Source organism: Nerophis lumbriciformis, linkage group LG06, assembly GCF_033978685.3.
Source record: "Nerophis lumbriciformis linkage group LG06, RoL_Nlum_v2.1, whole genome shotgun sequence".
In the NCBI taxonomy this organism is placed as follows: Eukaryota; Metazoa; Chordata; class Actinopteri; order Syngnathiformes; family Syngnathidae; genus Nerophis; species Nerophis lumbriciformis.
In genome coordinates, this window is record NC_084553.2 from 13378545 (window position 1) to 13403450 (window position 24906).

Below are 24906 nucleotides of genomic sequence, written 5' to 3' on the forward strand. Positions count from 1 at the left end.
GACAGCTGCTATCTTAAGTTGAGGTACCGCTGTATCTATTTCTATCTGCAGTACACTCCTCAACCACATGAGGGAACCCTTGATTTTACTGCGTCCTTACACCACAACTGTCCATCACATGGCTTAAGATTCGTGTGACCTAAACCCCTTTGTGATGGTCAAGATAAATTCCAACGTTAAACACACATGCTGACGTTATCTTAATCACATCAGCCCAGCACTGTGGACTGATTAATACATCACAGCATATCATAGCAGTGCCCAGATACCATGTAGACACGCCTCCGAGTGGCTGTGAGCGGTATGTTGACTGATTAAAGCGTTGACCCAATCATGAAGTGCAACACCAATGTTGTGTGAGTTTGTCGTGTTTGTCGCAGGTGAACGATCGAGTCCTCCTCTGTGATCAGGCGTCGGCCAACGCAGCACGGATGTCCTGCACGCAGCACGCCGACATGGCCGCACCGAGCCGTAAGTGCTGGCATTCTTTGCTTTGGGTCTTTTCACTCTGGAAAAAGGAAGTGAAACTGCAGCCTTTAATGTGTGGGTGTGCTGCTTCAGTGGCAGCGAGCAAGTATTTACAGTCAAATCTAGAAATTACGCCCTGAGTCAATGAATTTAATTAAGTCACTTTGGGAGGGTGACTTAGGAGTGACACTATCTGAGGAGCGCTGGACAGAGATGTTAAAGGGGAACATTATCACAATTTCAGAAGGGTTAAAACCATTAAAAATCAGTTCCCAGTGGCTTATATTATTTTTCGAAGTTTTTTTCAAAATTTTACCCATCACGCAATATCCCTAAAAAAAGCTTCAAAGTGCCTGATTTTAACCATCGTTATATACACCCGTCCATTTTCCTGTGACGTCACATAGTGAAGCCAACTCAAACAAACATGGCGGATAGAACAGCAAGCTATAGCGACATTAGCTCGGATTCAGACTCGGATTTCAGCGGCTTAAGCGATTCAACAGATTACGCATGTATTGAAACGGATGGTTGTAGTGTGGAGGCAGGTAGCGAAAACGAAATTGAAGAAGAAACTGAAGCTATTGAGCCATATCGGTTTGAACCGTATGCAAGCGAAACCGACGAAAACGACACGACGAGAGAAAGCGAGGACGAATTCGGCGATCGCCTTCTAACCAACGATTGGTATGTGTTTGTTTGGCATTAAAAGAAACTAACAACTATGAACTAGGTTTACAGCATATGAAATACATTTGGCAACAACATGCACTTTCAGAGTGCAGACAGCCCATTTCAGGCGCGCTAAGAACATATATTTTTCCACGATTTCAGCACTCAGGTTAACCATACCTAAATAGACACAAAATACTGCATTACACAAGACTACTCGAATGATTGAAAAAAATAAATGTTTTTAAGCTAAATTATTGGTAAACACAGTTTATGTATAATAATTTACGTAAAAACGCGAGTAATGAATAAAGTTTTCATCAATTAATATATTCTGTAGACATACCCTCATCCGCTCTCTTTTCCTGAAAGCTGATCTGTCCAGTTTTGGAGTTGATGTCAGCATCTGCTTTGAGTGTCGCAAGATATCCACACATTCTTGCCATCTCTGTCGTAGCATAGCTTTCGTCGGTAAAGTGTGCGGAACAAACGACTGACCATTTCGTCGGCTTTCCCCACAGCCTCGTATTTTGAACAAATTTCGTCCAATTTCTTGCCACTTTCGCATCTTTGGGCCACTGGTGCAACTTGAATCCGTCCCTGTTCGTGTTGTTACACCCTCCGACAACACACCGACGAAAGTGAGAAAATGGCGGATTGCTTCCCGATGTGACGCCACGTTGTGACGTCATCGCTCCGAGAGCGAATAATAGAAAGGCGTTTAATTCGCCAAAATTCACCCATTTAGAGTTCGGAAATCGGTTAAAAAAATATATGGTCTTTTTTTCTGCAACATCAAGGTATATATTGACGCTTACATAGGTCTGGTGATAATGCTCCCCTTTAAGTACAGTTCATAAGTGTTCTACAAAACCCAAAACCAGTGAAGTTGGCACGTTGTGTAAATGGTAAATAAAAACAAAATACAATGATTTGCAAATCCTTTTCAACTTATATTCAATTGAATAGACTGCAAAGACAAGATACTTAACGTTCGAACTGGAAAACTTTGTTATTTTTTGCAAATATTAGCTCGTTTGGAATTTGATGCCTGCAACGTGTTTAAAAAAAGCTGGCACAAGTGGCAAAAAAGACTGAGAAAGTTGAGGAGTGCTCATCAAACACTTATTTGGAACATCCCACAGGTGAACAGGCTGATTGGGAACAGGTGGGTGCCATGATTGGGTATAAATGCCGCTTCCATGAAATGCTCAGTCATTCACAAACAAGGATAGATAGATAGATAGATAGATAGATAGATAGATAGATAGATAGATAGATAGATAGATAGTACTTTATTGATTCCTTCAGGAGAGTTCCCTCAGGAAAATTTAAATTCCAGCAGCAGTGTACAGAATTGAGATCGGATTTAAAAAGTAAAAAGTTAATAATGGGTGTATAAATGGAAATAAAATAGAAATTACAATAAGAATACAAATAAAAAGCAACAATAAGAATAAAAATATCCATCCATTTTCTACTGTTTGTCCCTTTCGGGGTCGTGGGGGATGCTGGAACCTATCTCAGCTGCATTCGGGCGGAAGGCGGCGTACACCCTGGACAAGTCGCCATCTCATCACAGGGCGAATAAAAATATAACAGTAAAAATAAGAATATAACAAGAGAAACTAGGGAGTAGTGACCATGTTATGAAAATATATTGCACTGTTTCCATAACATGGTCACTACTGCCTAGTTTCTCTTGTTATTTTCTCATTTTTACTGGGTGGGGCGAAGGTCAACACTTTGTGAACAAATGCGCGAGCAAATTAAGAACAACATTTCTCAACGAGCTATTGCAAGGAATTGAGGGATTTCACCATCTACGGTCCGGAACATCATCAAAAGGTTCAGAGAATCTGGAGAAATCACTGCACTATTACGGACCTTCGATCCCTTAGGCGGTACCGCATCAAAAAGCGACATCAGTGTGTAAAGGATATCACCACATGGGCTCAGGAACACTTCAGTAAACCACTGTCAGTAACTACAGTTTGTCGCTACATCTGTAAGTGCAAGTTAAAACTCTACTATGAAGAGCGAAAGCCATTTATCAACAACACCCAGAAACGCCGCCGGCTTCGCTGGGCCCGAGCTCATCTAAGTTGGACTGATGCAAAGTGTAAAAGTGTTCTTTGGTATGAAGAGTCCACATTTTAAATTGTTTTTGGAAACTGTGGATGTTGTGTCCTCTGGAACAAAGAGGAAAAGAACCATCCGGATTGTTCAAAAGCCAGCATCTGTGATGGTATGGGGGTGTATTAGTGCCTAAGGCATGGGTTACTTACACATCTGTGAAGGCGCCATTAATGCTGAAAGGTACATACAGGTTTTGGAGCAACATATGTTGCCATCCAATTGACGTTATCATGGACGCCCCTGCTTATTTCAGCAAGACAATGCCAAGCCACGTGTTACAACAGCGTGGCTTCATAGTAAAAGAGTGCGGGTACTAGACTGGCCTGCCTGTAATCCAAACCTGTCTCCCATTGAAAATGTGTGGCGCAATATGAAGCCTAAAATACCACAACGGAGACCCCCGGACTGTTGAACAACTTGAGCTGTACATCAAGCAAGAATGGGAAAGAATTCCACCTGAAAAGCTTCAAAAATTGGTCTTTTCAGTTCCCAAAATTTTACTGAGTGTTGTTAAAAGGAAAGGCCATGAAAATGCCCCTGTGCCAACTTTTTGACAATGTGTTGCTGCCATTAAATTCTAAGTTAATGGTTATTTGCAAAAAGAAAAATTCAGTTTCTCAGTTGGAACATTAAATATCTTGTCTTTGCAGTCTATTCAATTGAATATAAGTTGAAAAGGATTTGCAAATCATTGTATTCTGTCTTTATTTACCATTTACACATTGTGCCAACTTCACTGGTTTTGGGTTTTGTATTACTGGACTGTAAATGTAAAAAAAAAACAATAAACAATGACAACAACAAACACACAAAAGAAGTTGGGTGAGTTAGTGCATGCGCTGATTGAAGAGTTTGTCACACTTTTGGTCAAACAAAACATTTTCCTGTGTGTCCGGTGTTAGTGCTAAGTTAAAGGGGAACATTATCACCAGACCTATGTAAGCGTCAATATATACCTTGATGTTGCAGAAAAAAATACCTTTTTTTTTTTTAACCGATTTCCGAACTCTAAATGGGTGAATTTTGGCGAATTAAACGCCTTTCTATTATTCGCTCTCGGAGCGATGACGTCACAACGTGGCGTCACATCGGGAAGCAATCCGCCATTTTCTCAAACACCGAGTCAAATCAGCTCTGTTATTTTCCGTTTTTTTCGACTGTTTTCCGTACCTTGGAGACATCATGCCTCGTGTGTGTGTTGCCGGAGGGTGTAACAACACGAACAGGGACGGATTCAAGTTGCACCAGTGGCCCAAAGATGCGAAAGTGGCAAGAAATTGGACGTTTGTTCCGCACACTTTACCGACGAAAGCTATGCTACGACAGAGATAGCAAGAATGTGTGGATATTCTGCGACACTCAAAGCAGATGCATTTCCAACGATAAAGTCAAAGAAATCTGCCGCCAGACCCCCATTGAATCTGCCGGAGTGTGTGAGCAATTCAGGGACAAAGGACCTCGGTAGCACAGCAAGCAATGGCGGCAGTTTGTTCCCGCAGACGAGCGAGCTAAACCCCCTATCGACCCTAGCTTCCCTGGCCTGCTGACATCAACTCCAAAACTGGACCGATCAGCTTTCAGGAAAAGAGAGCGGATGAGGGTATGTCTACAGAATATATTAATTGATGAAAATTGGGCTGTCTGCACTCTCAAAGTGCATGTTGTTGCCAAATGTATTTCATATGCTGTAAACCTAGTTCATAGTTGTTAGTTTCCTTTAATGCCAAACAAACACATACCAATCGTTGGTTAGAAGGCGATCGCCAAATTCGTCCTCGCTTTCTCCCGTGTCGCTGGCTGTCGTGTCGTTTTCGTCGGTTTCGCTTGCATACGGTTCAAACCGATATGGTTCAATAGCTTCAGTTTCTTCTTCAATTTAGTTTTCGCTACCTGCCTCCACACTACAACCATCCGTTTCAATACATGCGTAATCTGTTGAATCGCTTAAGCCGCTGAAATCCGAGTCTGAATCCGAGCTAATGTCGCTATAGCTTGCTGTTCTTTCCGCCATGTTTGTTTGTGTTGACTTCACTATGTGACGTCACAGGAAAATGGACGCGTGGTTAAAATCAGGCACTTTGAAGCATTTTTTAGGGATATTGCGTGATGGGTAAAATTTTGAAAAAAACTTTGAAAAATATAATAAGCCACTGGGAACTGATTTTTAATGGTTTTAACCATTCTGAAATTGTGATAATGTTCCCCTTTAACAATTTAGCCAGGGCGTGTCCTTCTAGAAGCTCTCAGACAAACAAGGCAGCTTCTCCCCTTCATCCCCCCCCCCTAACTCCTCCTCCGGTTACACTACCTCCTCCCATTAGTGTGTTGGCTTCTTTCTGGATGTTGGAGGCTGAATGGAAGCTGAGAGCGGTGGACTGGAAGATCATGATGATGATGATGATGAAGAGCGGTGCGTGCGTCTGCAGGTTGGTGAGGACAGTGCGGCTGCCAATGATGATGATGTTGTCTAGATTCAAAGCAGGACAGATTGCAGGACGTCTGGGTTCTTGGGATCATCCGTGGAAAGCGTGTCCGTGTCCCGGTGGTCTTTCGTTGACGTATGCTTTGCTTCCCAATGTTCTGGTCCAAAGTTGGTCTGGTGATGATGTTTCTACATGGGTCACTATTGTTCTGTGATGGGGGCAAGCACACTATTGATCTTGAGTGATGGGTACTGGGTATCAAATGTCAGCGGTCGTGCGACGCAGAACAGAAAGAGGCGGGGCCAACGTGGGCTCCTCCCGTGGTGACTGTTGGGTGTAAACAGGCTGGGGGCGGAGTCAAGGTACGCGCTGGTATGGTGGATGGCGGTTGCTTGTATTATTTTCTCTGCCTCCATTAAATCGTTCACTAACAGGAAGTGGTTTTCACTGACTGACACACTAACCTCTCGTTTCTCTTCCTTAAAGGGGTCATTTTACCAGTGACGTGCGGTGAGGTTGATGGCTGGTGAGGCACTGACTTCATCACAGTCAGATTTACAAACATATGAACCCTAAAGAGTATCTTATTCACCATTTGATTGGCAGCAGTTAACGGGTTATGTTTAAAAGCTCATACCAGCATTCTTCCCTGCTTGGCACTCAGCATCAAGGGTTGGAATTGGGGGTTAAATCACCAAAAATGATTCCCAGGCGCGGCACCGCTGCTGCCCACTGCTCCCCTCACCTCCCAGGGGGTGATCAAGGGGATGGGTCAAATGCAGAGGACAAATTTCATTACACCTAGTGGTGTGTGTGACAATCATTGGTACTTTATAACTTAACTTTAACTTTACACATACAAACTGTAGCACACAAAAAAGCACATTTAATTAAAAAAACGTTATTATGGTCTTACCTTTACTTAGAAATTAAGTCCATGCGCCGCAACTAAAGCCCTCACTTAAACTTTCCACGTGCAAGATTGAATCTATTTAAAAAAGTGTAACCGAGGGTTTATAAATGTCGCCTATACTGTATGAAACTACAAAATAACAAACACGGAGGCTCCAGTTTACACGAGGACCACTTTATTTACCTTCTTTCAAAAATCTCCGTAACGTGACATCACTTCCGCTTTTAGCGCCTTCAAAATAAGAGCTCAAGGCATATACTGTAAAACAGCGCATAACAGGAACTTAACATCACAAAGAGGAAAGCCCATGAAAATAGGTTACAAAAGTTATTTAATAAGAAGCCAAAAAGTGCAAAAACAATAATGTTCGTGTTGGAGGAGTTGTGAATTAGATACACCTGCAGTCTGCAGGTGTACCTAATGTTGTGTCCTTGCAGTCATTCACAAATCCTCCAACACGAACCTTATTGTTTTTGCACTTTTTGGCTTCTTATGAAATAATTTTTTAAAATAGATTCAATCTTGCACGTGGAAAGTTTAAGTGTGGGCTTTAGTTGTTATAACAATTCTACGGCGAGGGTGCAGGAGGCGAGCCTCAGCCAGTGCGTCTTTTGCAGCCGTTTTATGATCGCTCAGCACAAGAAATACGTTACAAACATACAGTTGTTGACAAAATACACTGTACATTATATACCTCAGCTAACTAAACTATGGAAATGTATAATATAGTTCATATAGCAATACAGTCTCACTGCACAGCAGGCCAGCAGTTAGCCTAGTCCGGAATTCATGTTGCGGCACTGAGTGACGTGCCTCAACTGGCTGCTGTTCACCGCACCGTCTCTTCTCAGTATTTGAACGGCAAATGTGAAAATTCAGCGATTTTGAATAAAAATAATCTAAAACAGGTGAAGTTAAATGGAAAATAACTTTATAGTATAATCACTGGATACATATAACAATTTAATTTTTTTTTTTCTTTTTACATTTTTTTTCTTTCCATGATGGCAGGTGAGGCCCCGCCTCACCTGCCTCTAGTGACTGCACGTCACTGCATTTTACGATTGTTTTTCTACAAAACCCAAAACCAGTGAAGTCGGCACGTTGTGTAAATGGTAAATAAAAACAGAAGACAATGATTTGCAAATCCTTTTCAACTTATATTCAATTGAATAGACTGCAAAGACAATATATTTATTTCTCCTGGAATTGCCTGGGGAATTATTCTGACTCGGGGGTCCAAATTTAGAGAAAAAAATGTGTCTGGGGGCTGGTATATCTATACAAAACCTCACAATAATGTCTGATTGAATGCTGAAAAAGTTATGACAGACCGCCTTAAAAAGCGGAATGGAATTTTCAATTTTTTTTTAACTGAATGAGACACGCAGAATGTACATGAAAATAAAGAATGTGAGGTTTACAATATTATCTATGAAGGATAAAACATTGAATATTGACAACCTTATGAACGTCACACCCCCTCTCCATCCACATATTTTACAATCAAGCGAAACTCAACAAAAATGCAACAAACACAGCAAAATATGAACGCGAAGGGTAAAAAAAACCCCACCTACAATCTGATACATCTGATGCATCACTAAGCTTTAGAACTTTGTTGTAAAAATCTCCTTCCGCGTCTGTCCCTGACACCCGCATTTCAGGCTGACACTCTGTGGAAACGCTCCCCACCCACACAGCTTGGTGCCTCGTCTGAGCTGCTGTGACTTAGATGACCATAGTAACTAATTAGATTACCATAGTAACTAATTAGATTACCATAGTAACTAGTATATCATGCAAAAGTGCAGATTCCAGCCATTGAAATACTTTGTAAAGTTCAAGACTGACGGTCATTAGAAAACATCAGTTTTCATCTTAAAGATCTAAAAAAAATTATTTGGGAATGTCCGGCGGGCCAGATTGAAAAACTTAACGGGCCGCATGTGGCCCCCGGGCCTTAATATGCCCAGGTCTGAATTAGAGCGTGCAACTCTCTTTATACCATACTTGCCAACCTTGAGACCTCCGAATTTGGGAGATTGTGGGGGGCGGGGTTGAGGTGCAGGCAGCATACCCCTTCCCCTTCGAGCTGTCCTGGATGAAATCATTTTAGAACTTGCAAGCGTATTTCTTCTTCTTACTCGTCGTCGCCATGTCTCTTCTTCGTTCTTCTGCATCGTCTCCTTCTTGTTGTGTGTGCAGTTGTGCAGTGAGCTCCAAAAGCCGTAGATGTTATTGTAGCGTCCCGGAAGAGTTAGTGCTGCAAGGGATTCTGGGCATTTGTTCTGTTGTGTTTATGTTGTGTTACGGTGCGGATGTTCTCCCGAAATGTGTTTTCATTCTTGTTTGGTGTTGGTTCACAGTGTGGCGCATATTTGTAACAGTGTTAAAGTTGTTTGTACGGCCACCCTCAGTGTGACCTGTATGACTATTGATCAAGTATGCCTTGCATTCACTTGTGTGTGTGTGTGTGTGCTTGAAATTAACGTTATCATTAAGCCAGTCAAAAGATCATACAATGTGTCAGCATTTCTTGACATCTTTGAGTTAAAGGCCTACTGAAATGCGATTTTCTTATTTAAACGGGGATAGCAGGTCCATTCTATGTGTCATACTTGATCATTTCGCGATATTGCCATATTTTTGCTGAAAGGATATAGTAGAAAACATCGACGATAAAGTTCACAACTTTTGGTCGCTGATAAAAAAGCCTTGCCTATACCGGAAGTAGCAGACGATATGCGCGTGACGTCACCGGTTGTGGAGCTCCTCACATCCGCACATTGTTTACAATCATGGCCACCAGCAGCGAGAGCGATTCGGACCGAGAAAGCGACGATTTCCCCAATAATTTGAGCGAGAATGAAAGCTTCGTGGATGAGGAAAGTGAGAGTGAAGGACTAGAGGGCAGTGGGAGCGATTCAGATAGGGAAGATGCTGTGAGAGGCGGGTGGGACCTGATATTCAGCTGGGAATGACTAAAACAGTAAATAAACACAAGATTAGCCACAACACAACCAGGCTTATATTTAATATGCCACAAATTAATCCCGCATAACAAACACCTCCCCCCTCCCGTCCATATAACCCGCCAATACAACTCAAACACTTGCACAACACACTCAATCCCACAGCCCAAAGTACCGTTCACCTCCCCAAAGTTCATACAGCACATACATTTCCCCAAAGTCCCCAAAGTTACGTACGTGACATGCACATAGCGGCACGCACGTACGGGAAAGCGATCAAATGTTTGGAAGCCGCAGCTGCATGCATACTCACGGTACCGCGTCTGCGTATCCAACTCAAAGTCCTCCTGGTAAGAGTCTCTGTTGTCCCAGTTCTCCACAGGCCAATGGTAAAGCTTGACTCTTTCGGGAATGTAAACAATGAAACATCGGCTGTGTTATCCGGCACAACAGTCAGGGCGTGCATTCTACGGCGGAGGTGCGTTATCCAGCACAACACCTGCCGCAATACACCGCTTCCCACCTACAGCTTTCTTCTTTGCTGTCTCCGTTGTTCATTGAACAAATTGCAAAAGATTCACCAACACAGATGTCCAGAATACTGTGGAATTTTGAGATGAAAACAGACGACTTAATAGCTGGCCACCATGCTGTCCCAAAATGTCCTCTACAATCCGTGACGTCACGCGCTGGCGTCATCATACCGAGACGTTTTCAGTAGGATATTTCGCGCGAAATTTAAAATTGCACTTTAGTAAGCTAACCCGGCCGTATTGGCATGTGTTGCAATGTTAAGATTTCATCATTGATATATAAACTATCAGACTGCGTGGTCGGTAGTAGTGGGTTTCAGTAGGCCTTTAAGACCATTGTTAAACCCGTCCAATGCTGCATTATTATGTGACTGGGCCGGCACGCTGTTTATATGGAGGAAAAGCGGACGCCTGGACAGCATGTGGCTGTTAAGGGGTGAAGGTTTCAGGTGAGAGAGGACGCTAAAGGCAGTGCCTTTAAGGCACGGCTCCAATATTGTTGTCCGGGTGGAAATCGGGAGTAATTCGGGAGAATGGTTTCCCCTTTTCAGGAGGGGCACTGAAATTCGGTAGTCTCCCGGGAAAATCGGGAGGTTGGCAAGTATGCTTTATACATGTCTCTGGTCCTGCTGCATGTCTTCTGCCCCCTACTGGATGCTGCATCTTATGGCAGCTTGTGTGCACACGTGTGTGTGTGTGTGTGTGTGTGTGTGTGTGTGTGTGTGCAGTGATTTGGGCCTCTAATCCACAAATCATGTGACCTGCTTGTCGTCATCCTTCGCTCTCTCTCTCTCATGTGGTTCTCAGGACCCGGACATGAGATGGGGGCCAAGGCGTCGTCCCTCCCAGGTGCAGGTCCAGATCCTGGTGGTGCGCTGGGGCCCTCCCCGACTCTCGTGGACATCCAGAGGGCGTACGAGGAGGGCGAGGAGGAGGCGGCACGAGACTTGATCCAGCGGGCCACTTGCGTGCACTGCAGCGCGGGTGAGCAGTGTGTGGACGGGGTGTGTATACACACACACACACACACACACACACACACACACACACACACACACACAATATGTTTCTATAACAGCTTGCTAAGCCTGTGCGTGCTCTGCAGGAACGTCTGCTGTGTGTCGCCGCTCAGCACGGTGACGTGCAGGGTGTGCATTACCTCCTAAAGGAGGCCCACGTCAGCGTTCCGTCAGAACCGTCCAAGCAGAACCCGGCCATGGTGGCGGCGTACTACGGACACAGCAGCGTGGTGCAAGTTCTGCTGGATTCAACTCCAGGTTAGGGTTAAGGATTAGAAGTCTTTCATGTGACCTGAGAGCTGACGTGCGGTGTCTTCAGGTGTCAGGAGCGAGCTTCTCAGCTGGATGCTGGCCACCTCATGCCAGCAGGCCCACCTGGACGTGGTCCGCTTGCTGGTCAGCCGCTACGGCGCCAACACCAAGGACTGCGCCGTCCACAGTGACGACTTCGCCGTCATCAGCGGCTTGCCGCTTTACGCCGCCGCACAAGCAGGTGACGGTCTCAAGGGCACCGGTCCAGAACATTCCTTGATTCCGTGATTCCAACCGGTTGTCTCTGCATTGCAGGCAGCGAGGAGATCGCCGACTTCCTGTTGCAGAACGGCGCCAGCTTCTCCTCGTACACGCTGATGGACCATCCCGCCTTTAGCAAACGCCTCCTCAGACAAAGAGTGGTGGAGAGCACCCAAGATGGAGAACAGGTCTGATGAAAATGGCACCAGAACAGGGGCGAAGGTCTCGTAGGAAATACTTATAAGCACTGATCCAGCAAAAAAAACAAATGCTGCTTAATATATCACAGCATATCATAGCAATCCCCTGATAAACACATAATGCCCCCTAGTGGATTTGGGCAGTATATAAATGACAACACAGCAACCTAATTGGACTGCTATAATTTTCTCCCAACGCTGTGACATTATTGCCTCAAAGTCCATTTTGTGACTTTTGACCTTGTGGGGACCAAACTTGTGCTTTTATTTTTAATTGTTGTTGTTATTATGTGTACATGATATTCATCATAACAATATTGATATGAAATATGTCAAACATTTATACATGGAATACACCAAGATCTCACTTAGACACAGGTGTCAAACTCAAGGCCCGGGGGCCAGATCACGTCCTTCAATGTGGTTCGCCACATAATTTAATGTGGCCTGCCATGTCATTCAATGTGGTCTGCCACATCATTTAATGAGGTCCGTCATGTCATTCAAGGGGCCAGTCACATTATTTATTGTGACCCGCCATGTCACTTAATGTGGTCTGCCACGTCATTCAATGGGGCCCATTACATTATTTAAATTGGCCTGCCATGTCATTCAATGTGGTCTGCCACATCATTTAATGAGGTCCGTCATGTCATTCAAGGGGCCAGTCACATTATTTATTGTGACCCGCCATGTCACTTAATGTGGTCTGCCACGTCATTCAATGGGGCCCATTACATTATTTAAAGTGGCCTGCCATGTCATTCAATGTGATCTGCCACATCATTTAAAGTGGTCTTCCACATCATTTAACATGGTCTTCTACATCATTTAATGTGGTCTTCCATGTCAATTAATATGGTCAGCCACATAAATTATTGTGGTCAGACACATCATTTAAAGTGGTCTGTCACATCATTTAAAGTGGTCTTCCACGGCATTCAATGTGGTCTTCTACATCATTTAATGTGGTCTTCTACATCATTTATGTGGTCTTTTACATCATTTAAAGTGATCACCCACATCATTGAAAGTGGTCTGCCACGTCATTTTAACTGGTCTGCCACTTAATTTTATGTGGTCTTCTACTTTATTTAAAGTGGCCTGCCACATCATTTAACGTGGTCTGCCACATCATTTTAACTGGTCTGCCACTTAATTTTATGTGGTCTTCTACTTTATTTAAAGTGGCCTGCCACATCATTTAACGTGGTCTGCCACATCATTTAAAGTGATCACCCACATCATTTAAAGTGGTCTGCCACATCATTTAAAGTGGTCTGCCACATCAGTTAATGTGGTCTGCCACATCATTTTAACTGGTCTGCCACTTAATTTTATGTGGTCTTCTACTTTATTTAAAGTGGCCTGCCACATCATTTAAAGTGGTCTGCACATTATTTAACGTGTTCTGCCATGTCATTGAAAGTGATCAACCACATCATTGAAAGTGGTCTGCCTTATCATTTAACGTGGTCTGCCACATCATTTAACGTGGTCTGCCACATCATTTAAAGTGGTCTGCCACATCATTTAAATCGGTCTTCCACATAATTTAATGTGGTCTTCCACATCATTTATTGTGGTCTTCTACATCATTTAATGTGGTCTTCTACATCATTTAATGTGGTCTGCCACATCATTTAAAGTGGTCTGCCACATCATTTAAAATGGTCTGCCACATCAGTTAATGTGGTCTGCCACATCATTTTAACTGGTCTGCCACTTAATTTTATGTGGTCTTCTACTTTATTTAAAGTGGCCTGCCACATCATTTAAAGTGGTCTGCCACATCATTTAAAGTGGTCTTCCACGTCATTTAAAGTGGTCTGCCACGTTATTTAAAGTGGTGTGCCACATCATTTAAAGTGGTGTGCCACATCATTTAAAGTGGTCTTCCACATAATTTAAAGTGGTCTGCCACATCATTTAATATGGTCAGCCACATCATTTAAAGTGGTCTGCCACATAATTTAAAGTGGTCTTCTACATCATTTAATGTGGTCTTCTACATCATTTAATATGGTCAGCCACATCATTTAAAATGGTCTTCCACATCATTCAATGTGGTCTTCCACATCATTTATAGTGGTCTGCCACATCATTTAAAGTGGTCTGCCACATCATTTAAAGTGGTCTGCCACATCATTTAACGTGGTCTGCCACATCATTTAAAGTGGTCTGCCACATAATTTAAAGTGGTCTGCCACATAATTCAATGTGGTCTTCTACATCATTTAATATGGTCAGCCACATAATTTAAAGTGGTCTGCCACATAATTTAAAGTGGTCTGCCACATCATTTAAAATGGTCTTCCACATCATTTAATGTGGTCTGCCACATCATTTAAAGTGGTCTGCCACATCATTCAATGTGGTCTTCTACATCATTTAATGTGGTCTTCTACATCATTTAATATGGTCAGCCACATCATTTAAAGTGGTCTGCCACATCATTTAAAATGGTCTTCCACATCATTTAATGTGGTCTGCCACATCATTTAATGTGGTCTGCCACATCAGTTAATGTGGTCTGCCACATCAGTTAACGTGGTCTGCCACATCAGTTTACGTGGTCTGCCACATCATTTAAAGTGGTCTGCCACATCATTTAATGTGGTCTTCTACATTATTTAATGTGGTCTTCCACGTCATTCAACGTGGTCTTCCACATCTTTTATAGTGGTCTGCCATATCTTTAAACATGTGGCCCTCTTAGGAGCCATAGTAGCAAAATAGCCCTCAGTAAAAACAAGTTTGAAACCCCTAAATTAAAATATCTTGGAATTTAAATTATTTTAAATTGTATTTAAACTTGAACTGCAAGTCTACTTCCTGTTTACAATCTTAGTTCAAAGTCATGGAATTCAGAATTTTGATGATGACAGTCATTTTTGTTGATTTATTGAGTATTGCATTCTTTGTGACGAGTCCTGACATGGTTTTGCAGGCCCTCAGCGTGTGTTGGAGTGGTCTACAGTTGCCCTGGCTAGAAGTGGACTGGTTTGTGGACATGTCGTCCCGCATCACCCACTTGGACCTGTCCTCCAACGGCCTGACCTCTTTGCCTTCCGTGCTCCCATGGGGTCTGGTCAGCCTCCAGAACCTGAACCTGTCCAACAACCTTCTCAAGGCGCTGCCACAGGCCGACACCTCCCAGCAGATCATCTGTTCCAGGTAGACGGCTCAGAACCGAACTGTATCCGTAGCAACAACATCATTCCTGCTTTAACACAGCCTGGTAATAGATGGTGATTCCTCCAGGCTGCGTCAGGTCAATCTGTCCCAGAACCAGCTCAGCACTTTGCCAGAGAGCCTTCTCCACCTGACCCACATCCAGAAACTGTCTGCTGCCAAGAATCAGCTGGTGTCCTTGTTTGACGTTCCTGACTGTAAGTCCCGCCTCCCTCAATGCACACCCACTTTGTTAGGTACACACCTCATGAGCTTACTGGGATGCTCGTCATTAACACACTGCAAAAAGTCAGTGTTCAAAAACAAGAAAAAAAAATACAAAAATTAGAGGTATTTTATTTGAACTAAGCAAAATTATCTGCCAATAGAACAAGCAATTTGGCTTGTCAAGACTTTCCAAAACAAGTCAAATTAGCTAACTTCAATGAACCCAAAAATACCTTAAAATAAGAATATTCTCACTAATAACAAATGCACATTTCTTGGTAGAAAAAAAAAGAGACCTTTTTGCTCAATATGTTGAAAAATATTCTTAAATTAAGTAAATGCTAGTGCCATTATCTTGACATAATGGTATGCGCTCGGCATTACATTTATTGAAACCAGCAAACTTATACTAAAAACGAATTGATTGTTCTTAATGGAAAGGCAACAAGGCAACCGCTTGTTACTCTCGGGGTCTCCTGGCCGCTCAGGCAAATCATACAGTCTAAAAATGCATTTTTCCATCGATAACATGACATCATCGCGCCAAGTGCGTGCTCTTTAGGGGTGGGGATCTCAGGCACAGTTTTAAGCTGGTTCAAGTCATATCTACAAGATAGGAGCTATTTTTTTTCCATTGGGGACTTTGTATCAGAACCAACCAAGGTTCAATCTTGGGGCCGACTTTATTTAACATCTATACCAGGGGTGCTCATTACGTCGGTCGCGAGCTACCGGTCGATCTCGGAGGGTGTGTCAGTCGATCACCAGCCAGGCATTAAAAAAATAGTCCTAAAAATGAGCGATCATAAATCTTCACTATGACGTCACTTTCGTCACTTGATTGACATTCACGGCACCCGAGGGTCTTCTGAGATGACGCTGGCTGCTACCAGCTCAGTAAAATTACCGACTGGAAGGCGAGAAACACTTTATTTCAACAGACTCTGGCGCCGTACCTGTCGTCAAAACTCCAAAGACCGACTGCACAGTTGCACAGTTGCGCTACCAAAATAAGAGTCTCAGAAAGCTGGCGTGCACAAGCTAGCAAGCTACGGAGTTTGCCGACAATGTATTTCTTGTAAAGTGTATACAAAGGAGTACGGAAGCTGGACAAATAAGATGCCAAAAACCCACCACTTTCATGTGGTATTGAACAGAAAGGAGGACTTTTTTTCTCCTCCATTCGAAAATGCGGACGTATCAGCACCACTGTCTGATTCCAATCAATGCAAGTCATCACAATCAGGTAATACACCAACTTATATTCTTGTCTTCATGAAAGAAAGGAATCTATATGTGTTAAACATGCTTGTATTATCTTTAAACACCTTTAACTTGTTAACAATATTAACTATATGTGTTAAACATGCTTGTATTATCTTTAAACACCTTTAAGTTGTTAACAATATTAACTATATGTGTTAAACATTCTTGTATTATCATTAAACACCTTTAATTTATTAACAATATTAACTATGTGTTAAACATGCTTGTATTATCATCAAACACCTTTATTTTGTTAACAATATTAACTATATGTGTTAAACATGCTTGCATTATCTTTAAATACCTTTAACTTGTTAACAATATTAACTATATGTATTAAACATACTTGTATTATCATTAAACACCTTTAACTTGTTAACAATATTAACTATATGTGTTAAACATGCTTGCATTATCATTAAACACCTTTAACTTGTTAACAAAAACATATATTTCATAAATAAGTAATTATAAATTATATACATGAATGAGGTAGATCTCCACGACTTGATCAATTGAAAAGTAGCTCGTCTGCAGAAAAAGTGTGAGCACCCCTGATCTATACGGTATGCTCCCACTAGGACAAATCATGCAAAATAATAACATTGACCATCATTGCTATGCCGATGACACCCAAATCTATGTAGCGCTATCACCAAATGACTATCGCCCCATAGATCTTCTGTGCCAGTGCATTGAGCAAGTCAAACACTGGATGTGCCAAAATTTCCTACAACTAAATGAAGATAAAACTCAGATAATTGTTTTTGGTGCTAAAAAAGAAATCACTGTCCCTGAAAACCTCAAATAAAGCCAGAAATCTTGGGGTTATTTTAGATTCTGATTTACATTTCGACAGTCACATCAAATCAGTAACAAAATCGGCCTACTATCACCTCAAAAATGTAACAAGACTTAGAGGGCTCATGTCAGCTCAAGACTTAGAAAAACTTGTACATGCCTTTATTACCAGTAGGCTAGACTATTGTAATGGTCTCCTTGCAGGTCTTCCCAAAAAAAAACTGTCAGGCAGCTACAGCTTGTTCAGAACGCTGCTGCTAGAGTTCTAACAAAGACCAAAAAATGTGAGCACATTACACCAATTCTTAAATCCTTACATTGCCTCCCTGTACATCAGAGAATTGATTTCATAATCCTCCTGCTCACATATAAATCACTACATGGTCTAGTACAGTGTTTTTCAACCACTGTGCCGCGGCACACTAGTGTGCCATGAGATACAGTCTGGTGTGCCGTGGGAGATTATCTAATTTCACCTATTTGGGTTAAAAATATTTTTTGCAAACCAGTAATTATAGTCTGCAAATAATGTGTTGTTGTTGGGTGTCGGTGCTGTCTAGAGCTCGGCAGAGTAACTGTGTAATACTCTTCCATATCAGTAGGTGGTAGCAGGTAGCTAATTGCTTTGTAGATGTTGGAAACAGCGGGAGGCAGCATGCAGGTAAAAAGGTGTCTAATGCTTAAACCAAAAATAAACAAAAGGTGAGTGCCCCTAAGAAAAGGCATTGAAGCTTAGGAATGGCTATGCAGAACGAAATTAAAACTGAACTGGCTACAAAGTAAACAAAAACATAATGCTGGACGACAGCAAAGACTTACTGTGGAGCAAAGACGGCGTCCACAAAGTACATCCGAACATGACATGACAATCAACAATGTCCCCACAAGGATAAAAACAACTAAAATCTTCTTGATTGCTAAAACAAAGTAGATGCGGGAAACTTCGCTCAAAGGAAGACATGAAACTGCTACAGGAAAATACCAAAAAAGAGAAAAAGCCATTAAAATAGGAGCGCAAAACAAGAACTAAAACACTACACACAGGAAAACAGCAAAAAACTCCAAATAAGTCAGGGTGTGATGTGACAGGTGGTGACAGTACACCTACTTTGAGACAAGATGCATATATTGATGCATGCTTGGTTATGCTTTAAAGTCATACCCAACAATTGTGACAACGACTTTTTACTGTCAACTGAGTTTCGTTTTTTAATGATGTCTGCTGGTGGTGTGCCTCCGCATTTTTTCAACGCAAAAAATGTGCCTTGGCTCAAAAAAGGTTGAAAAACACTGGTCTTAGCGGTTCCCAGAGTAAACTCCAATCAAGGGAGAGCATCATTCAGTCACTATGCAACAAATAGCTGAAATAAACTTCCTGAAAATGTCAGACTTTCCCCAACTCTGACTACTTTTAAAACTATACTGAAAACTTTTATGTCACCCTTAGCTTTCAGCTAAATCTTTTAATCATTTAACTTTTAACGTCCGCACTGCTTTTATTTTTATTGTCTGCATTTTAATTTTCCTTTTATTTTCTTTCATTTCACTTTGTTGTCTGTGAGCAGAGCCGGCCCAAGGCATAAGCGTACTAAGCGCTTGCTTAGGGCCCCGCGGCCACCAGGGGGCCCCCAAAAGCAATTAACAAAAAATTCTTATTTTTTAGTTTTTGCATGTAGAGTCTGACTGATGATTTCTAAATGATCAAAGATATATTATTGTACAAAAACACAATTTTAGGTCAACATTTTTGCACATTGCTGTTTCAGGTTTTTGTTACCAAAAATAATAAAGTGAATCAGAATCAGCTTTATTGTCCAGTTATGTTTAACACACATGGAATTTAACGTCAGTAGACTGCACTCTCTTTGTACAAAGTAAACATTAAATATGAACAATTAACTAAAAATATAAACTAGTAATTAAAGACTAATATGTACAAGACTGATGAGACAAGATGACACTTTTACTGTAAATACAAAGCTTTATCACTTGGACTGTTCAACCCCAGGCCACTCTTGAAGCTGAATGTTTTCTACATTTTAAGATTAGGAACCATATGTGGCACTCTGGACATCATTCGTTCATTCATTGGTATTATTTATGTTCTTAACTGGGCCACCCCCATATCTTTATAAATGCATACTTGCCAACCCTCCCGGATTTTCCGGGAGACTCTCGAAATTCAGCGCCTCTCCCGAAAACCTCCCGGGACAAATTTTCTCTCGAAATTCAGGCGGAGCTGGAAGCCACGCCCCCTCCAGCTCCATGCGGACCTGAGTGACGTCAGGTGCGCAACACCACGTAAATTGTTGGCCAACCAAAAAGTAACCCCAGTACGCTATAGCCAACATTCACCAGGAGATGGCAACAGACAAACATCAATCAATCAATTACATTATTCCCCTTTTAGAAATGTATAGAAGTTACTCAAAATAAATAAACAACCCAACCAAAAAATGCAGCAGCTCAATTAAAAAACTGTACTTAAGCCACATTCTTGTTTTTGTTTTTTAGTACTAAACTCTTAACCCTCATTTGTAAAAAAAAATAACATGTTTATTATACAAACAGTATTTGTACACCTTTAACACAGATTTTTATACTGTCTTCAGAGATTCAGTTTTTTTGGTGGTACTCGAAACCCTTCTGGGTACCTGCGAAAGGGTGTTCAGCATGGTTAGAAAAATAGTGACAGAGAATAGAACAAGGATGGACAATTCAATCCTTAACTCAACAATGAGTAGATGAGTTATGTGTGTGTATATGTGTAAATAAATGAACACTGAAATTCAAGTATTTATTTTATTTAAAAAAAAAAATTATATATATATATATATATATATATATATATATATATATATATAATAAAATAAATATATATATATATATAGCTAGAATTCACTGAAAGTCAAGTATTTCTTATATATATATATATATATATATATATATATATATATATATATATATATATATATATATGAAATACTTGACTTGGTGAATTCTAGCTGTAAATATACTCCTCCCCTCTTGGCCCCGCCCCCAACCACGCCCCCCGCCCCCCACCCCCCACCTCCCGAAATCGGAGGTCTCAAGGTTGGCAAGTATGTAAATGACATGTCATTTGTAAAGACATGCCAGGCTGACAATAGGATAATGTAAACAACACTGCCAGAGCCGCAATGACTTTATAGTAGGTGTGTGAATGATCAACAATCAATATTATTGGCAGAAATAGAGGGCCCCAAAATCAAATTTTGTTTAGGGCCCCATGGAGGCTTGGGCCGGCACTGTCTGTGAGGCACTTTGAGTCTGCCTTGTGTATGAAAAGTGCTATACAAATAAAGTTGCCTTGCCTTTCAGTCAATTAGTGTACATATATTTTAATAGGAATTTTGAAGAATTTATCTGAATGTGCATGAACTATTTCTGTTCAAAATTGTTAGAAATGTCACATGTTACATTTTTAAATATTAACTGTCAGTTTGCTGTACTGTGCCAACTGTACTACTATATGAGTACGTATTTTCTATTGTTTCATTGAAAATAAAACCGCAAAGTCCATTTGGCCGTCATCCGTTTTAATTATGAGACACAATTGTGTCAAAGTCATGATTTTTTTTTTTTCATGCTTGAAATAAGAAATTATTACTTTAAAAAAGTAGTTTTATACTTGTGAGTGTTGATGACACGGCTTTGCAACAGTTGATATTCTAGTTCCAAGCATGTTTTACTCAATATAGGTCATCAAATATCAGCATCAAGCTGTAATATCTTGCTGAGATCATTTAGGACCAAAACACTTAAAACAAGTAAAACACTCTCACATAAAACTGCTTAGTGAGAAGAATTATCTTATCAGATAGAAAATAAGCAAATATCACCCTTATTTGAGATATTTAATCTTACTTAGATTTTAGTTTTTGCAGTGCAGTTAGAGACAGCCATGTCTCTGCAGCAAAATCCTTCATGTGTGCTCCCGTCTTCTCAGCGACCAACTGGATCGGACTGCGCAAGCTGGAGGAGCTCGACGTGTCCGACAACCGTCTGAGCGCCCTGCCCGTCGCCGTCATGCACGCCCTCAAATCGCTGCGCTTCCTCAACGTGTGTCACAACAAACTAAGCAGCTTTCCAGAGCCCTGGTCCTGCCCCCTGGTGAGATGCCACGCCCCTCCCCCCCCAAACCCAGTCTCAAGTTCTGTAGGTGAACATTATGAGGAGCTCGCTGTTGGTTTTTTTGCTTTCAGAAACACTGCAAGGCTTCCTCCAACCAGATGGAGAGTCTTCCTGACAACATCTCCATCTTCTGGAAAAGTCATCTGCAGGATGTGGACTTTTCTGACAACTGTCTCAAAGAGCTGCCCTCCTACATCTTTGAGCTGGAGGTAGAACCCAGTTAGATCGGTTCCTTGAAAATGAATCGTGTGTCATTGTTTATTTTGTATTTATTTTAAAAAAATTTTTTTTTTTTGCTTGTTAGCCTCTAGGAGGCACTGTTGACTTGTAATAGGCCACAGACTGCACTATTTTTGGGAATTTTGCCTATTATTCTTATGTGAGACATGCACACATGTTTTTATTTTTTGTATGCATTCTAACTCATATATAAACACTTGCACAAGTTAGATAACTAGAGATGGCCGATAAATGCGTTAAAATGTAATATCGGAAATGATCGGTATCTGTTTTTTTATTTTTTTTATTTTTATTTTTTTTTGATCAAATCAACATAAAAACATAAGATACACTTACAATTAGTGCACCAACCAAAAAAAAACTCCCTCCCTTTCATGAAAAAGGAGGATTACCTCCAAATTCTTCAGGACAACCTAAAATCATCAGCACGGAGGTTGGGTCTTGGGCGCAGTCGGGTGTTCCAACAGGACAATGACCCCAAACACACGTCAAAAGTGGTAAAGGAATGGCTAAATCAGGCTACAATTAAGGTTTTAGAATGGCCTTCCCAAAGTCCTGACTTAAACGTGTGGACAATGCTGAAGAAACAAGCCCATGTCAGAAAAACAACAAATTTAGCTGAACTGCACCAATTTTGTCAAGAGGAGTGGTTAACAATTCAAGCAGAAGCTTGTGGATGGCTACCAAAAGTGCCTTATTGCAGTGAAACTTGCCAAGGGACATGTAGCCAAATATTAACATTGCTGTATGTATACTTTTGACCCAGCACATTTGCTCACATTTTCAGTAGAGCCATAATAAATTCATAAAAGAACCAAACTTCATGAATGTTTTTTGTGACCAACAAGTATGTGCTCCAATCACTTTATCACAAAAAAATAAGAGTTGTAGAAGTTATCGGAAACTCAAGACAGCCATGACATTATGTTCTTTACAAGGGTATGTAAACTTTTGACCACGACTATATATTTGCCACCTAATCAACGTTTTGTTCTCCTTCTCTGCTATCCGGGTCTGGCTGCAGCGCAACATTTCATGCTTCCTGCTAAATTGAAACTTGTGAATGGATACACACTTTGGAATGACAAGTGAGTATCCAATCACAGTCTCGTTAACATCTGGCTACTTGGATAGGCTACTGTCAACAACTTGTGATCTGATTGGCTATCGCAATTGTCTCTCAACTTTATGTGTTCTCAAATTCATCCGCTAACGGTGCCGGTGAGTATCCAATAACAGGACGCGTAAGGCCATCGAGAAGGCCTTACTGACAATAACAATTGTCTATCAACTGTATGTCCCCGTTCACTTAGAGTGCACAGACGCCCGCATTGTTGATTGTGAAGGCCCCCGGGCAGATTTGGTACAGCATAGCAACATAAGCTAGCTGAATTCTGATTGGATACAAACTCTAACCTAAAAACAACAGCACTGGAACGAGCATAATATGATATAAAGAGAATATGAATACATAGGGATTGTGAATGATAGGCAAAATACAAAACCCAAAACCAGTGAAGTTGGCACGTTGTGTAATTCGTAAATAAAAAGAGAATACAGTGATTTGCTCATCCTTTTAAACTTATATTCAATTGAATAGACTGCAAAGACAAGATATTTAATGTTTGAACTGAGAAACTTAATTTTTTTTTGAAAATAATCATTAACTTAGAATTTAATGGCAGCAACACATTGCAAAAAAGTTGGCACGGGTGCATTTTTACCACTGTGTTTGTGTTACATGGCCTTTCCTTTTAACAACACTCAGTAAACATTTGGGAACTGAGGAGAACAATTTTTGAAGCTTCTCAGGTGGAATTCTTTCCCATTCTTGCTTGATGTACAGCTTGAGTTGTTCAACAGTCCGGGGTCTCTGTTGTGATATTTTAGGCTTCATAATGCGCCACACATTTTCAATTGGAGACAGGTCTGGACTACAGGCAGGCCAGTCTAGTACCCACACTCTTTTACTATGAAGTCACGCTGTTGTAACACGTGGCTTGGCATTGTCTTGCTGAAATAAGCAGGGGCGTCCATGATAACGTTGCTTGGATGGCAACATATGTTGCTCCAAAACCTGTATGTACCTTTCAGCATTAATGGTGAAATGTTCTTAAACTGTTAGACATTTTGCGCACGCATTTGTTGACAAAGTGGTGACCCTCGCCCCATCCTTGTTTGTGAGTGACTGAGAATTTCATGGAAGCTGCTTTTATACCCAATCATGGCACCCACATGTTCCCAATTAGCCTGTTCACCTGTGGGATGTTCCAAATAAGTGTGCCAGCCTTTTTGAAACATGTAGCAGGCATCAAATTCCAAATGAGCTGATATTTGCAAAAAATAAAAGTTTTCCAGTTCGAACGTTAAGTATCTCGTCTTTGCAGTCTGTTCAATTGAATATAAGTTGAAAAGGATTTGCAAATCATTGTATTCTGTATTTATTTACAATTTACACAACATGCCAACTTCACTGGTTTAAAAAAAAAAAGGTGCAAAATCCTCTTTAAATTAGGATGTTTGATGTTGTATGTTTTTCTGTAAGTGATAGGAAGTGAACTACACTCTAACATGGAAAGTGATTGTCAGGTTCAAACACTGATGACATCTATTAAACAAGACAAGAAGCAAGGAATTAAACAGACAGAATTCAATTTGACTCAATGAGGAGAAACGCGTACAGTACAGTGTTCCACGCTCTGACGTAAGATTGTACGCCTCCTCTTTTATTTGGACTTTCCCTGATTAAACATGGCAACAGCTGTTTCTAAGGGAGGGGGGTCGTAAACAGCCCTCGCCTTTGTTACAAAACAGTTTAAAGAAAAGGTCGTAAAACAGTTCAAAGAAAAGGTGCCTGGAGGGGAGTCAGGTCCTGCTTCCTCTTCGCTTTGTAGTTCTCGGGTCAAGACAAAATCTTTCTGTGGATTACAATACATCAAAGAAACAGAACACCTTCATGTTGCTTCCCATCCTACACAGTGGAGTTTTACAAGCCTTCTTCTTAGTAGGATCAAAGACAGCTTTTGTCTTCTCGCCGGGAACTCATGGCAACACAAAGTTTTCTGATAACTTCGATACAATTATTCTGAGAGTGATGTTCATCAAGGCTTCGTCACGCATCATATTCTTGTTGTTTCTGTCCGGACTAATTTCAAAGAAAAACTTCACT

The 24906-nt window shown here is 41.2% G+C and overlaps 1 protein-coding gene across 3 annotated transcripts in view; it reads left to right on the forward strand.

The window, feature by feature from the left end:
• The window catches only part of lrrk1 (leucine-rich repeat kinase 1), a 73495-nt gene that overhangs the window by 4947 nt on the left and 43642 nt on the right, over positions 1-24906 (forward strand). For 2 of the 3 annotated variants that reach the window (XM_061963741.2, XM_061963742.2), the window contains exons 2-10: positions 381-471; positions 10931-11127; positions 11229-11400; positions 11462-11635; positions 11710-11843; positions 14806-15032; positions 15093-15247; positions 21313-21476; positions 21569-21706. In XM_061963741.2, coding sequence (XP_061819725.2) covers positions 432-471; positions 10931-11127; positions 11229-11400; positions 11462-11635; positions 11710-11843; positions 14806-15032; positions 15093-15247; positions 21313-21476; positions 21569-21706 — 1401 coding nt within the window. In that variant the 5' untranslated portion in view covers positions 381-431. The remainder of the gene's footprint in view (positions 1-380; positions 472-10930; positions 11128-11228; positions 11401-11461; positions 11636-11709; positions 11844-14805; positions 15033-15092; positions 15248-21312; positions 21477-21568; positions 21707-24906) is intronic. The other variant, XM_061963743.2, reaches the window with a different exon arrangement.